Source organism: Rhinopithecus roxellana, chromosome 16 (genome assembly GCF_007565055.1).
Source record: "Rhinopithecus roxellana isolate Shanxi Qingling chromosome 16, ASM756505v1, whole genome shotgun sequence".
Lineage (NCBI taxonomy): Eukaryota > Metazoa > Chordata > Mammalia > Primates > Cercopithecidae > Rhinopithecus > Rhinopithecus roxellana.
In genome coordinates, this window is record NC_044564.1 from 85,790,740 (window position 1) to 85,806,471 (window position 15,732).

The 15,732-nt window shown below is 49.3% G+C and overlaps 1 protein-coding gene across 1 annotated transcript in view; it reads left to right on the top strand.

The window, feature by feature from the left end:
• FBP1 (fructose-bisphosphatase 1) overlaps positions 1–11,892 on the top strand; it is a 33,311-nt gene extending 21,419 nt beyond the window's left edge. The window contains exons 3-7 of the mRNA XM_010372001.2: positions 1,204–1,296; positions 5,042–5,182; positions 8,111–8,248; positions 9,484–9,603; positions 11,461–11,892. Coding sequence (XP_010370303.2) covers positions 1,204–1,296; positions 5,042–5,182; positions 8,111–8,248; positions 9,484–9,603; positions 11,461–11,652 — 684 coding nt within the window. The 3' untranslated portion in view covers positions 11,653–11,892. The remainder of the gene's footprint in view (positions 1–1,203; positions 1,297–5,041; positions 5,183–8,110; positions 8,249–9,483; positions 9,604–11,460) is intronic.
• Positions 11,893–15,732: the final 3,840 nt, after the last annotated feature.

The window sequence follows — 15,732 nt, forward strand, 5'->3', positions numbered from 1 at the left end:
GTGACAGGCAGGTTCCTATGTTCCGGTTTCAGTTCCCCCTGCATTCGTGAGGGAGGTCTGTGGAGAGCAAGAGGGCAGGGAATCATGTGAATCTGCTACAGACATTTAAAAACCACATTGGAAAGTGGCTAATTTGGAGATGGAAAACTCCCAGTGGTGTGCTGGTAAACTGGGTCTCAAAGCAAACAAGTCTCTGATACGTCCCCTTGCCTCTGTCAATGGTGTGAATACCCTCCCATCGTCGATTTTAAGCTACCAATGTGACGTCACTGAAGCAGAGCTGGGAAGAGATGTGCCCGGTTAGCTCCTGAGAGCCGATACCAGCCAGCTCCTGCACAGCACTGAAAACCCCACTCGAAGCAGGAATCTACAGTAGTCCCACTACCACTGCCAGTTATCTCCTTTGGGAATTACACTAGAAATTCGTTTTGTTTAGTTTTGTTTTTAGAGACAGGGCCTCACTCTGTCACCCAGACTGGAGTGCACAGTTGTGGCTCACTGCAGCCTCAAGCTCCTGGGCTCATGTGATACCTCCTGCCTCAGCCTCCTGAGTAGCTGGGACTACAGATGTTCAGCATCATGCCCAGCTAATTGAGCTTTTTTTTTTTTTCTTTTAACAGAAGGAGTCTGTGTTGCCCAGGCTGGTCTCAAACTCCTGGGCTCAAGTAATCCTCCCGTCTTAGCCTCCCGAAGTGCTAGGATTAGGCATGGGCCACCGTGCCCAGCCAGGATAGTTTTGAAAACTCTATGCATCCCAACCGCAAGGGGCATCTGTAAGACCTCCATGAGAAGCTTCTTGCAGATCTCAACTCCAGCGAAGTGTCCGCTTCACCTCAGGAATTGCTTTTTCCTTTACGAATAAAGGAAAATGAGTGACTAACCTAGCTTTTCTTTTTCCTTTGGCTGCCAGGAAACTCAATGCAAAGTTATGATTTGACTATATCAACAATGTGGGAAGTCATGACCTACCTGTATTCTATTCCCTTCGTCCGCACCTCCTAAGTGGTGTTTTCTCTGTTTAATCATCGTGTGTGTATGTATCCGTGCATTCTCTATGCCATTTCATACCTTCCATGACAGAGTATAAGTAAGACCCACATTTTTTGAACTTTCTCTGAATTCCCATTCTTACTCCCTAATGTATACTCCTTAGTGTATCTTGCTACAACATTTTAAGGTTGTGTTTCTTTTTTCTGTGCTCAGGGTAAATACGTGGTCTGTTTTGACCCCCTTGATGGATCTTCCAACATCGATTGCCTTGTGTCCATTGGAACCATTTTTGGCATCTATAGAAAGGTAAAACGTGATATCTTCAGCACTTGGTTTGGGGACAAAAGTTAAGATTGAGCATCCAGTCCTATTTCCCTGTGGCAGAGCAGCTGGAGTGGAGATCATGAGACTCTGTGAGGCTGAAGTAGATTGTGTCTCAAGTTCTGAGCTTTTCAGCACTAATTGCATGACGAAGACCCACTAGGTTGTTGAAAGAAAATATAGGGTAAAATATGGGTGGGAAGAGAAGGATATTTCACTCTTTTTACTATATCTTACTTTTTACGATAGAAAATGAAATTTTAAAAAAGGAGGCGGTAGAGGGTGAGTATAGTGATGACACGGTGTGAACTGAGAGTTGAGAGCGTGTGACAACCATAGAGATTATTTAGGTCAAAAGTGTCCTTTAAGTCCCCCAGTCAACGGTCCCGGGCTGAGTCCAGACTGTGGCCTAATGTGTACAGCCTGTGAACAAAGAATAACCATTTTGATTTTTAAATAGTTGAAAAAAACTAAAGAACAATGTTTCATGATCCATTTTAAGTTTTACTCTCCACAAATGAAGCTTTAATTGGCATTTGGTCACATTCATTTGTTCACGTTGCTGCCTTTGGCTGATTCTCCGCTATACTGTCAAAGTTGTGTAGTTATGATAGAGACTGTATGGCCCATAAAACTGAAAACATTTACTATCTGTCTGTCTGTAGAAAAGGTTTCCTGAGCCTTGCTCTAAGTCGTAGAAAGCACACTGCACAGGATGAGAACCCAGCCCTGCCCCAGGTCTCCTAACACCTGACTCGGGCAGTCAATCCTCCTCCAGAGCTGCTTTTTCTGAGAGAGGGGAGAGGAGAGGAGAGGGGAGGGGAGGGGAGGCAAAGGAGGAGAGGGAGGAGAGGGAGAGGTGCACAATTATACAAATAAGTGAAAATTAGAATGGAAACCCATCCATCCATCAGGAAACATGATAAAATCCAAGGTACATCCTCTTAGCTTTAGCTCTTGTTTTTTTTTTTTTTTTTTTAAATATTTTGGGCCGGGCGCGGTGGCTCATGCCTGTAATCCCAGCACTTTGGGAGGCCGAGGTGGGTGGATCACAAGGTCAGGAGATTGAGACCGCTCTGGCTAACACTGTGAAACCCCGTCTCTACTAAAAATACAAAAATACTTAGCCACGTGTAGTGGCGGGTACCTGTAGTCCCAGCTACTCCGGAGGCTGAGGCAGGAGAATCGCTTGAACCTGGGAGGTGGAGGTTTCAGTGAGTGGAGATAGCGCCACTGCACTCCAGCCTGGGCGACAGAACCAGACTCCATCTCAAAAAAAAGGTATATGTATCCTTGCAAAGTATCAAATCCACAGAATAGCAAGAGAGGTTTGTAGCAGAATTTTTCCTTGCAGAGGAAGACTTCTGGTTAATGTGTTAACCACAACTAAAGCAGTGTTGATGTTTGCTAAGCCCATTCTCCATCTCAGTCCCCATAAATAATACTTTTAAGGGGAGAAACACACACACACACACACACACACACAAAACCTGGGAAATTGAGAGACATTGGCTATTAACTAAAAAAAAAAAAAAAAAAATCAAGCTAGCTTGCAACAGCAGCTTGAATTATGAATGACAGAATTCTCAACAATAAGTCTCAACTCTCTTCTCAATAAACCAGAAGTGACTTTATTAAAAGACAGCGGGGCCGGGCGTGGTGGCTCACGCCTATAATCCCAGCACTTTGGGAGGCAGAGGCTGGCGGATCACGAGGTCAGGAGATCGAGACCATCCTGGCTAACACGGTGAAACCCCGTCTCTACTAAAAAATACAAAAAATTAGCCAGGCGTGGTAGCGGGCACCTGTAGTCCCAGCTACTCGGGAGGCTGAGGCAGGAGAATGGCGGGAACCCGGGAGGCGGAGCTTGCAGTGAGCTGAGATCGAACCACTGCACTCCAGCCTGGGCGACAGAGCGAGACTCCGTCTCAATCAGTCAATCAGTCCATCAATAAAAAGACAGAAAGTGATGATGAAGGGGATTTTTCCTGCTTTCTGCAGAGATGACTGTTGGCTAGAATTGCACTGTGGTGCCCATGCCCAGTGGGGCAGCATCAGTAACTGTGACCCTGCCGTGGTGACCAGGCCTTGCCACACGATTCCTGGAAAGGCACGTGGAAGGATGTGTGGTCATGCTGCATGCAGCTCCTGCTCCTGCCACAGCATCTTTCCAGGGCCTACCGACTACTACTATTTTTTTTTTTTTTTGAGACAGAGTCTTGCTCTGTCACCCAGGCTGGAGTGCAGTGGCGCGATCTTGGCTCACTGCAAGCTCTGCCTCCCGGGTTCACAGCATTCTCCTGCCTCAGCCTCCCGAGTAGCTGGGACTACAGGCGCCCACCACCACGCCTGGCTAATTTTTTGTATTTTTTAGTACAGATGAGGTTTCACTGTGTTAGCCAGGATGGTCTCGATTTCCTGACCTCATGATTCGCCCGCCTTGGCCTCCCAAAGTGCTGGGATTATAGGCGTGAGCCACTGCGCCCGGCCCTTTATTTTCTCTCTCTCTTTTTTTTTGAGACAAGGTCTCACTCTGTTGCCCAGGCTGAGAGCAGTGGTGCCATCATGGCTCACTGCAGCCTCATCTTCCCTGGCTGAAGCCATCCTCCTACTCAGCCTCCTGAGTGACTGGGACTACAGGTGTACACCACCACGCCTGGCTAATTTTTGTATTTTCTGTTATGGGGGATCATGAGGTCAGGAGATAGAGACCATCCTGGCTAACACGGTGAAACCCTGTCTTTACTAAAAATACAAAAATTAGGCGGGCATGGTGGCGGGCGCCTGTAGTCCCAGCTACTCAGGAGGCTGAGGCAGGAGAATGGCGTGAACTTGAGAGGCGGAGCTTGCAGTGAGCCGAGATGGAGCCACTGCACTCCAGCCTGGGCAACAGAGCGAGACTCCCTGTCAAAAAAAAAGAAGAAAATGATTAATAGTAAGAAATCAGTGGTTAGGAGCTATGTCCTTAAGGGGCTCCCTTCCCTAGTGTTAGAAAAACTCTGGACCACATGACCCAGTCGGCTGTGTTTTTAATGAAAAAATAGATTACAACATATGTCATGTTCTAAGAGTAGGTATTATTTTGGTAACTTTTTGGTGTGTGTGGCAGGGGAGGGGGGCACTGGTTTGTGATGTAAAATGTGCTTCTTCCTGTGCATCACGGTTAAAACATTGGACAGCATCTGCTCTACCCCGTAATGACTCTGGGGAGATATTCTGAGTTCCTGCATTTCTGAGAATTCCCCTGACGTGTGAGTGATATAGACCACACGCTCATCAGGGTATGGGCTGCAGCGGCAAGAGCTCACAAAACCGATTTCCTCTCCAGACTGGCTGCCCTGCAGCCCAGTGTTAATTTGTTTAAATAAAGATGGAGTCGGCAGGTGAAGGAGATGGATGCCCGTAATAAGATTAAATTAGTGGGAGCTGGCAAGGAAGCGTGCTCTTTTTTGGAACTGATAGTGGAAAGATGGGGGAATATCACATTAGAAAGACTGGAGGAGGGCCCTGATGGAAAGAGGGATCCAGATGCAGGAAGTCTGGGTTCTGCGGGGAGGGCTGCCGTGGTAATCTAATCAGGACATTGCTGATGTGTAGGGGAAGGCCACTCAGGGAAGGTGCCCTATCTCATTAGAAGAGCACCTTGAGAATGCCTCCTGTTAGTGGTTGAACTGTAAAAAAGAATCACAAAACAAAACAAAAACATTCCTTGATTTCTTTCTTGCTCTAGAAATCAACTGATGAGCCTTCCGAAAAGGATGCTCTGCAGCCAGGCCGGAACCTGGTGGCGGCCGGCTACGCGCTGTATGGCAGTGCCACCATGCTGGTCCTTGCCATGGACTGTGGGGTCAACTGCTTCATGCTGGACCCGGTGAGAGGCCTCACAGGAGGCTGGGGGCTTGGCTGGTGTCTGTGAGCAAATGAATGCTATGCGTGGGGGATTGGCAGGGTATGTGGAGGTGGGAGATGACGCCCACTTAGGGACAGAGATGCTGATGTGTGGTGGGAAGGGGGCAGGAGACGGAGAGACAGTGTATGCCTCCTCAGGAGACTGTGGAGGTGAGAAATGGCATCTCAGAGCACAAGAGGGGCCTTTGTTCCAATGTGGATTCCTCAGAGCAGCTGTTACTCAAATGGCCCAAATGCCTTGAGTCCAGGCAGCCCATAGGAATGATGAAGTGTGCTGGGGAAGGAGGGCCGGGAGCCAAGGGTGGAACCAGGGTGAACTGAAGATTTCCAGCAATTACAATTGGGAAGAGGGGGCCCGCCTTGCCAAGGCTTCTAATGGTTCAAGAAACACTGGATTGTAAAAAACATAATGTTTCTACATGTGTGCAGCACTATGCTGCCAACTAAAATGCATTTATGGACCGGATGGGGCTGCAGATATTCCATTTCTAGCTTTTCTACTTTAGTCACCAAAAGGCTGTTTTCCTGAGATGAATGGGTGTGCCAACTGAAGCAGTGGACGGCATTGTTTCTTCAAAAATAGCTTCCACATTTATTTGTGTACATTTACACAAACCTTTAGTTAACTGGTGCGGTCTTTCTTTCTTTCTTTTTTTTTTTTAATACGGAGTCTTGCCCTGTTGCCCAGGCTGGAGTGCAGTGGTGCGATCTCAGCTCACTGCAAGCTCCGCCTCCTGGGTTCAAGCAATTCTCCTGCCTCAGCCTCCTGAGTAGCTGGGACTACAGGTGCCCGCCAACACACTTGTATTCTTAGTAGAGACGGGGTTTTGCCATGTTGGTCAGGCTGGTCTCAAACTCCTAACCTCAGGTGATCCACCCACCTCAGCCTCCCAAAGTGCTGGGATTACAGGTGTGAGCCACTATGCCTGGCCAACTTTTTTAACTTTTGGAGATATCCTCCTATGACATTAGTGAACTGTGTATAAAGTGCTTTTTGCTGGCAAACTGAACCCCAGGAACAGACAGGGAGCGGGAACCCTCTGTGGGAGACAGGCTGCTGGAGGTGAGGCCGGGTCTGTGTGTGGCGGGAAGGCTAACTCAACACAGGCTGCCTTTGTCCCAGGCTGTCAGGAAAGTGGACTTTCACCTCCTTGGCAGCATGGGCACTTACCAAATAAACGAGGGTAGGGTAATAGCACTAGTTCAAGTCTCCAAATGTGGTGACCTGGGTAGGGGTGGGGTGGGGGGGTTAGTGGCAGAACCAGAGCAAAGTTCCACCTGAGCCCAGGAAGCAATTTCGGGCCTCACTGATGTTTGCTGGCTGTGACTTGCCAGGCCCTGACTCTGCTTCCCATTCTTCTGCTGCCTTCTCTTGTTACCTTTGAGTTGGTGGAAGCAGAGAAAACATTAAATCTCTTCTTGTTTCCAGATTGCAGGCCAGCATCTCTGTAGGGAAGTTTCTGTGTGTTTGACGGTCTTTTGCCCTCCTCAGTCCTAAATGTCTGGAAGCGCAATGCAGACCTGCTGGGATTTGATTCTATCCCTTCTGCCTGCTGCGCCTGACGGGGCTGAGCCTCCCACCAGGGAGATGCTAAGTGCTTCCTTTTTGTTTAGGCTTGCTGCAAAGCCAGGCTGATGGTTCTGCTGAAACCACTCCCACAGCTGTACCTGGGTTTCTAGTGGCTTTAACTTTCTGGGAGCTTTTATGCTTCGTCTCCATACACAAGACTTCCCTCCTTTGCACCGTGGACAGTCTGGCTGGGCCCTGCACGCTGCACCCAGCCTCTGTTGTGAGATGGTTTTCTTTTCTATACGGTTTTTTGAAGGACATTTATTTTTCTACCAATGATAAAAGAATATTCTGGTATATTCGTGGCCAAAAGTTTTGAAAATATTAAAAAAGGCATAAAAGTAAGAAGGAAGAATCACTTCCAATGACTCCTTTCAATGACCACTGTGAATTCTCCCCTCCCTCCCTCCCTGTCTGTCTGGTTTCAGTGTACTCCATGTGGGTAGGAACCAGTTTCTGCTGTGGGAATAAATGGCTCGGCAGAGAGGTGTTGGTGGGGCTTTTTTCTTTTTCAACTCTTGTGTCAATGTCAAGCCCCTTTTAAATGGGTAGAGCCTCTATCACCCTCTTGCCAAAAACACACAGGAACCCATACAAATCCTCCATCTGGAGCAATAGGACTTCTGCAACACTTTCCCCCAAATTCAAATCTCCTCTGAAAAGCCTAAAGCTTAAAGGCATAAGCTTCACCCTGGGCTACGTGGGAGGAGGCAGTCTGAGAAAAACTTCGCACGCCAGTGAGCAAAGGCATCGGAAGTTACGTGTGCCAGACTCAAACTCAGGGTTCCGCTTTGTTCTATAACAACGCCCAGAAAGGAGAACTCCCATCAGGATAGTAATGTAAAGCCGAGAACAGCGCTGAGCACTTGGGTGTTATGCAGGGACTGATCCTGCAGTTGCCGTCTCTCCTGAGAGCCCACCTCCCACCTGAACCAATGCTTTCTTTCTGTTTGGTAAAGGCATACACATTTTATATTGCTTTGGACACACGATTCTTTCTTTCTTGCAGGCTTTAGCAGTCTGCTTTCCCTATTTTTATGTGGTTTCTTTCCTTGTTTTACTGAAATTATTTGCAAACAAAGTTGAAAGTCTCCGTTATCACCCTGGCGGCTTCTGCAGCATCCTCTTGCCTCCCCTACCCCATTCACAGCTCCCAGAGAGTCTGGCAGGTGTCGTGGGGCCCCAGGATGAGCGGTGCCCGTGGGCCACGACCCCAGCCCAGCGTAGCCCAGCATAGCCCAGCCCATCGCTCGCCTCATCCAGGCCTGGGGGACACGATGTGCTCGTCATCTCTCCACCATTCCTTCCTTGTCTCAAAAGGCCATCGGGGAGTTCATTTTGGTGGACAAAGATGTGAAGATCAAAAAGAAAGGTAAAATCTACAGCCTTAACGAGGGCTACGCCAAGGACTTTGACCCTGCTGTCACTGAGTACATCCAGAGGAAGAAGTTCCCCCCAGTAAGTGAGGGCCCGGGGAGGGTGGTGCAGGGTCTGGGCATGTGGCACCAGGGGCTGTTACGGAGGCAGGGGCATCCCCCAGAGATGAAAGGGATCCTTGGGATCGAGGACCTTGGTCCTCATGTGGGGCTCCTGAGCGGTGTGGAAATCTGTTGGTTGATGACTTACCTTAAAGGGGAAAGGAAGCAGGGATGGAGTGGATCGGGCTTCCATCTACACTGAGCCCACGATGAAGGTCTCACCTCAGTACTGGGGACTGGAATTCTCACCCTGTGACATCAAAAGTCAGTCTCCATTTCAGCCTTTGCTACTTTCTCTTGGCAGAAGAAAATTAGGATAATAAAGTTAACCAAATGAATGAATTCATGGCAGTAAAACAGTTTCCCTTCTGGGGTCCATGGTCCCAGATGGTATGAAATGTGGTTCCCACTCAAATGTCCGCCGAGTGGTATCTGTGCCCCGCCAGGCCGGCCCGAGGCGCATCTATCAGTCATCTCGAAACCGAGAGTGCTCATCATGGCATCTCCCTAAAGAGGTTACAAGCTAGTGAATATGAAGAGAAGAAATGGCTGAGTGTGGAGCTTGCTCTATGTCGAATATCTGATTTTGTCCTTTCTTTGTTTAAAAGCCATTGGTGGCTGCTATTTGCTAGAGATGAAGCTCAAATGTTTGCAGGGCATTTAAGGAGCCTCAGATCTGCTCCAGGCTCTCTCTCCAGCTTACTCATCTCTCCTTTCACCTTACCCTGGATTCCTCTCCTGCCCTCAACCTCCACACAGGCACCCCCGAGTCCCACAGGCCCCTCCTCCAGGCCCATTTCCCTCTCTACATTACTAAGAAGACTCTGGTGCAGTTTCCTCTCCTGTAAATTACACACTGCCTCCCACCCCTGCCCAGTTCCTTAGCTTGGTAACAAACTTCCTCAGCCTTTGAGGTGTTACTAAATGGTACAGTTTTTGTAATGCCTGCCTCAGCCCCATAGCCAGAACCAACCAGACCCTCCTTGGGGCTTCGGTGGGTTATCTGACCTACTGGGAGATGGTGAGACGCTGTCTCCATTTTTCCATTTTCTATTTACTGGGAACAGGGTTCTAATCCACTTTTTAGCACAGCCCCAAATACATACCTCGTAGGTGCTTGGTGAACGGATGTGGAATCAAAGAAACTCACGGACACAAAGAAAACTCTCTGTCTTGTTTTCTGCAACCCTAATTCTTGCTGGTCTTAACTTGCAGGATAATTCAGCCCCCTATGGGGCCCGGTACGTGGGCTCCATGGTGGCCGATGTTCACCGCACTCTGGTCTACGGAGGGATATTTCTGTACCCCGCTAACAAGAAGAGCCCCAGTGGAAAGGTAAGGGTGTCCTCTGGAGTGGGAGTGAGGAGCAGATTTCACTTGCAGCCCACACGATTTGGTTTAGGAAGAAGAAGGCTCTGCGAGCTGTTATGCTCCATGCTACGTTGCTATGTGTGTCTGCGGCATATTCTTTTGTGGATTAAAGGTAAAGCCAGATGATAGCAACTAAAGATAAAAATAGTCTCTTGAGAGCCCTTCTAGTGCTATGGCAAAAGAGAATGAATAGTCGGGACGAGGACTGAAGGTCCTTAGGCTTCCAGTGGATACATGGCTTGGCTGGGGCAAAATGCATTCCATTCATAAAGTGAAATGGACCAGCCTCACTTCCGAGGCAGCGGATCAAATATGTATCCCCAGTAGAAGGTGTAAAAGGTGTAAAACAGGTGACTAGTGAGTCAGCATCCGCTACTGGGAAAATGATACCTTTTAGGGAAAGAATCTCTGGGGAAGCCTGGAGCATTCAGGTGAGCCGTCGCCACGGACTCACTCGCCCAAGCCCACGGCGTTCCCAGCAGGCTGCAGGGTGGCTGTGCTCCCTCGTGCTCACTCGGAGCCTCCCTGCTTTCCTTCTGCCAGGGCGACAGTGTGCTTCCTTCCCAAGTATTGTGTCCTTCTTACGTTTTCCCAGTGGACAGATGGCTTTTTAGACAGAGTCTTACTCGTCACCCAGGCTGGAGTACAGTGGCGTAATCTCGGTCCACTGCAACTTCTGCCTCCTGGGTTCAAGTGATTGTCCTGACTCAGCGTTCTGAGTAGCTGAGATTACAGGTGCCTGCCACCACGCCCGACTAATTTTTATATTTTTAGTAGAGATGGGGTTTCACCATGTTGGCCAGGCTGGTCCTGAACTTCTGACCTCTAGCGATCCACCCACCTCGGCCTCCCAAAGTGCTGGGATTACAGGCATGAGCCACCGTGCCTTTTTTTTTTTTTTTTTTAATGCAAGAGGAGAACAGGAACAACAGTCCCCTTAAACTAGTTGGAAACCTCTGTATTTGGATGTCTTTGGGTCTGTTTGTAGCGTGTGGCATCCAGAATGAAGGCATTTCTCTTTCCTGAAACCATCATCCAGCCGTAGCTGCCTCGGGCATCTCAACCTGTGTGGTTAGCCTGCTTTCCAGCACTTTTCTCTAAAGTCCCCCCGAATTGTTCCTGAACACAAATACTGAGGCTCCTTTTTTTTGGTTTTTCAAAACTAGCCATGACACCTATGTGGAAATAGAGTCAGGAAACACCTGCAGAAAGCTGTCGCTCAGTAGGCAGACTGCATGAAAAGGCATACGATAAAAAAGTTAATATTTAAAAGTCAATGCCGAGACGTATAATACACTGAATTCCAACCCAGTAGCCTTCGGAGAATCGTAAAAGGAATGCACACAGAGCTGCAAACAATATCACACTGTTTGGAGGGGCCGGTCTGCTCTCCAGATGTCTGCGGCCAGACACCACCGCGGATTTTTTAAATGCTTTTAGAATAGGCGAAGCTTCATCCAACACACACAGAATCACTCATTAAGTCCCGTTTCCATGCTATAAAGAGAAGGTAATGATCACTTCTGCCAAAATGTCATTCTGTCCAGTGTGCAGGTGGTCTGTCTCGCCTATGCATCAGGTAATCTGTTCCTGGCACTGGCTTGACGAACGGTTGCGTTTAACCAAACGGTTATAACCGTTTTGTCTCAGATGCAACCTGGGGTGGGAGGACACTTTCACAGCCTCACAGGAAGGAAAAATACAGTATTTGTTTTTCCCCTGGAAACTCCCACCAGCTCTGCACAGTTTGGCTGCAGAAAAGTCTCTTTTCATGCAATACTTTCCGATGCGAGGAGGCCGCTGCCCGGCCTTGTTTTCCAGCTGAGACTGCTGTACGAATGCAACCCCATGGCCTACGTCATGGAGAAGGCTGGGGGGATAGCCACCACCGGGAAGGAGGCCGTGTTAGACGTCGTTCCCACAGACATTCACCAGAGGGCGCCGGTGATCTTGGGGTCCCCCGACGATGTGCTGGAGTTCCTGGAGGTGTCTAAGAAGCACTCTGCCCAGTGAGCACCTACCCTGCCTGTCCCGGAGAACTGCCTCTGCCTGGGCCTGTTGCCTCCCACAGCAGCCCCCCGACCTGCTGTGCCCCTTACATTCCTAGAGAGCGGAAATAGAACGCATGGCTGTTTCCACCGTCCAACGCTGTAGAATGCCTGGCACTCCCTAACCAAGTGCTGTCTCCATAACGCCACTGGTGGCAAGATGCAGTTTGAGTGGATGGAGGAGAAATAAACTTATTCCTCCCTAAAAAAAAGCCTCTGTTGCTTTGTGTCAAATAATAATGATGATGACAATAATAACTGCTGATGCATATAACATTAGATACCTCATTTAATCTTCACAGGAACCCAATGAAGCAGATACTCTGAATAATCTGTTTTATAGCTGACACAATGGACGAGGAGAGGTGAAGTAATTGGCTCAAGGCTTCCAGCCGATGCGTGGCAGAGCGGGGACCTGAATGCAGGCAGCCTGGCCAGCATACGGCTTCTCCTACAGGTCGTCCCATTCCGGCCTGGCCCATCGTTCCTCAGCCTTGTTCAGGATTGCAGCCGAGGAACCAGGCAGCCTGAACATGGCGGCCCACGCCCTCCTGGAAATGGGGGAGCTAGTGGCTTAATGGTGGTACCTGCGTGTGACCCCTGGCCTCCGGAGCACGGATGTAACCATCTGAATCGCACGTGAAGGTTTACTTGTTACCCAGTGGCGATTTTTCTATAAAAGCCCAGCACTTTACTCAACTCACAAAGCCTAATAGTTCCTACAGTCTAGTTACCATAAGAAAAATTATTCACTACAAGAACTGAGTTAAAGGAAATGCAATTTGTCCCAAGCAAGCAGGCTTCTCACTAAACTCTACACAAACAGTTTCTCCCTCCACTAACCCTGGTCTTAGTGGATCAGAGTCCCAGATCGTGGCAAGCTCTGTCAGGCGCTCAGTAACACCTGTGGCCCTCCTTGAGCTCTAGATATAAAATGGATCTATCCATATAATTCCACTTGGGAACTGAAAACAGGTGTCTGCGTGAATCCTGTTTCTTCCCCTCCAAACACTCCCCGTTCATTTCACATTTTCCCAACAGGAAACTGATCTTGAGCACTGGATCTACTTCTGTCCACTGGCCAGACCCAAAGCTGGTGCTTCCCACTCCAGCTGGGGCTGCCTCTGGGGAGGGTCCCTGACGCACAGAGCACCTTCTGAGTTCTAAACTTCTTGTAGCTCAGCTGGCATCTGGTTCTCAAAGGATGAAGGGAGAGACGTGTGGTCTGGGAGCCTTTTCCTGATATATATCAGGAAAAAATATGTATATTTTTCCTGAAATATATATATATCATATATATATATATAAGAGATATAGATATAGATATATTTTTGAGACAGAGTCTCGCTCTGTCGCCCAGGCTAGAATGCAATGGCTGCAACCTCTACCTCCCAGGTTCAAGTGATTCTCCTGGCCCAGCCTCCAGAGTAGCTGGGATTACAGGCATGCACCACCATGCCTAAACCAGGTATAAATTATAAAATTTTATATTTTATATTTTATAAAAATATAAAAAATTTTTATATTTTTTCGTTTTTTTTTTTTTTTTTTTTGAGACGGAGTCTCGCTCTGTCGCCCAGGCTGGAGTACAGTGGCGCAATCTCGGCTCACTGCAAGCTCCGCCTCCCGGGTTCCCGCCATTCTCCTGCCTCAGCCTCCCGAGTAGCTGGGACTACAGGCGCCTGCCACCTTACCTGGCTAGCTTTTTGTATTTTTTAGTAGAGACGGGGTTTCACCGTATTAGCCAGGACGGTCTCGATCTCCTGACCTCGCGATCCACCCGTCTCGGCCTCCCAAAGTGCTGGGATTACAGGCACCCGCCACCTCACCTGGCTAGCTTTTTGTATTTTTTAGTAGAGACGGGGTTTCACCGGGTTAGCCAGGACGGTCTCGATCTCCTGACCTCGTGATCCGCCCGTCTCGGCCTCCCAAAGTGCTGGGATTACAGGCTTGAGCCACCGCGCCCGGCCAATTTTTATATTTTTAATAGAGATTAAACCACCATGTTGGCCAGGCTGGTCTCAAACTCCTGACCTCAAGTGATCCACCTGCCTCGGCCTCCCACAGTGCTGGGATTACAGCCTGAGCCACTGTGCCCGACCCTTTTTCTGCTGTTGATATGGCACCCCACACCCCAGTGCTGTTTCCTTACAGCCCTCTTAGAGGTTCCATAGCCTCGCTTCCCAGTTAGGGCCATACTCGACCTGAAAGCCACATTCTAAGTCTTCTAAGCAAATCTGCAGAGGAGCTGCTCTTGGCGTCCCTTGCCAAAGGCTAGGAAAGCAAGCATCCAGCTTGACTGGAGGTGCCTGACCTCTGGCCTCACCACCACGGCAGGCTGGCAACAGCGTGTGCCACCAGGCATTTGATGGAACTCCCTGTGGCCAGGAGGGAGGTGGAAGCTCCACCTGAGCGTCACTGTTTCCTGGAGTGACTGTGGCCCGGTCCGCGTGTCCAGAATCGGAAAGAGTTTCATGATGCCTGTGGTGGGCGGAATGGTGTCCCCCAAAAACACACGTTCATGTGAAAGCCCTGGGACCTGTGAAAGTGACCCGATTTAGAATGAGGGTCTTTGCAGGCCGGGTGCAGTGGGTCACGCCTGTAATCCCGGCACTTCAGGAGGCGGAGGCGGGCGGATCACGAGGTCAGGAGATCGAGACCATCCTGGCTAACACGGTGAAACCCCGTCTCTACTAAAAATACAAAAAATGAGCCGGGTGTGGTGGCGGCGCCTGCAGTCCCAGCTACTTGGGAGGCTGAGGCAGGAGAATGGCGTGAACCTGGGAGGCGGAGCTTGCAGTGAGCCAAGATTGCGCCACTGCACTCCAGCCTGGGCGACAGAGCGAGACTCTGTCTCAGGAAAAAAAAAAAAAAGAATGAGGGTCTTTGCAGATCTAATTAAAGTAAGGATTAAGATGAGATGAGCCTAGATTACCTACATTAGGGTGGGTCCCCTCTGAAGCCATGCGTTTTTGTACAGGTGCATGACATGGCAGGAGCCTGGAAGCCTGAGCCACTGCCCTGCCCATGTCAGCCTGCGACCGGAAGGAGAAACAAACTTTGCTGTGCTAAGCCGTGGGGATTTCAGGTTTATTCGTTGCTGCACCATAACATAGGCTGACAACATTTTTAACCTCTCTGAGTCTCCCTTTCTTCATTTGCAAAATGTTAATTGTAGTATCTATTGTAGTCAAGGCCATTTTCATCACAGGTAACAGAAACCCACTTACTCTGCTAAAGCAGAAAGGCAATTTGTTGGAAAGCTTCAGGGGACTCTCATGAAACCCAGCACCCACTGCCTTCCTAACCCCGAGGACACACCCTTTGTCCCGGCATTGTCAGCCAATCCACTGTGTCTCCATGTCTCACACCAAGTTCCCCGGAGAAAAAAACCTGACTGTCATAGCTGGTGTCCAGTTAGCTGCAGACATAGACCCGGGTCACATAAGACAAACTTGGCCTGGGTTTTCTTTTTATGCGCAGGGCACACTTCTCTCTAAGATGGGGATCATGGGCTGAGCAGATACCCCAAAGGGTCTGCCGTGCTGGAAGCAGAAATGGTGAGGTTTCATCAAAGAGCCTTTGTTGGGATCACTGGAGAGAAGGCACAGAAAGCATTCCAGCAGAGTTTGGCTAACAGAGAATATGCCCTCAGCCAGTGCTCTAGAGCCGCAGCCCAGATCCTTGCCTTTCTGGGGGCCCCGCCCTGTGAACTGCCCTAAGACTGCCTCACTGTTCAGAGACTCTGTCTGTCCTTACTACTCCCACCCAGGACTGTGAGAACCTTTCGCCAAGCAGAGCAAGCCCATAAATAGCTTTGTGGTCACCGAGGCATCAGTGGTGCTGAAAGAGCTGTGAGCTGGACGCTGCACCCCCGCTTCCTCTGGGCCTTGCCTTCCAGACGCCCCGCGTGTCCACGCTGTTGTGTGCCCTGAAAGAACTTTGGCATTTGCTGAAAGGTCACCAGCTGCAATTTCAGATCATGTAGGTAACTCGAACTTCCAACATTTAAATGTAGCTGAAAGGGGCATGACAGCTGCACAGG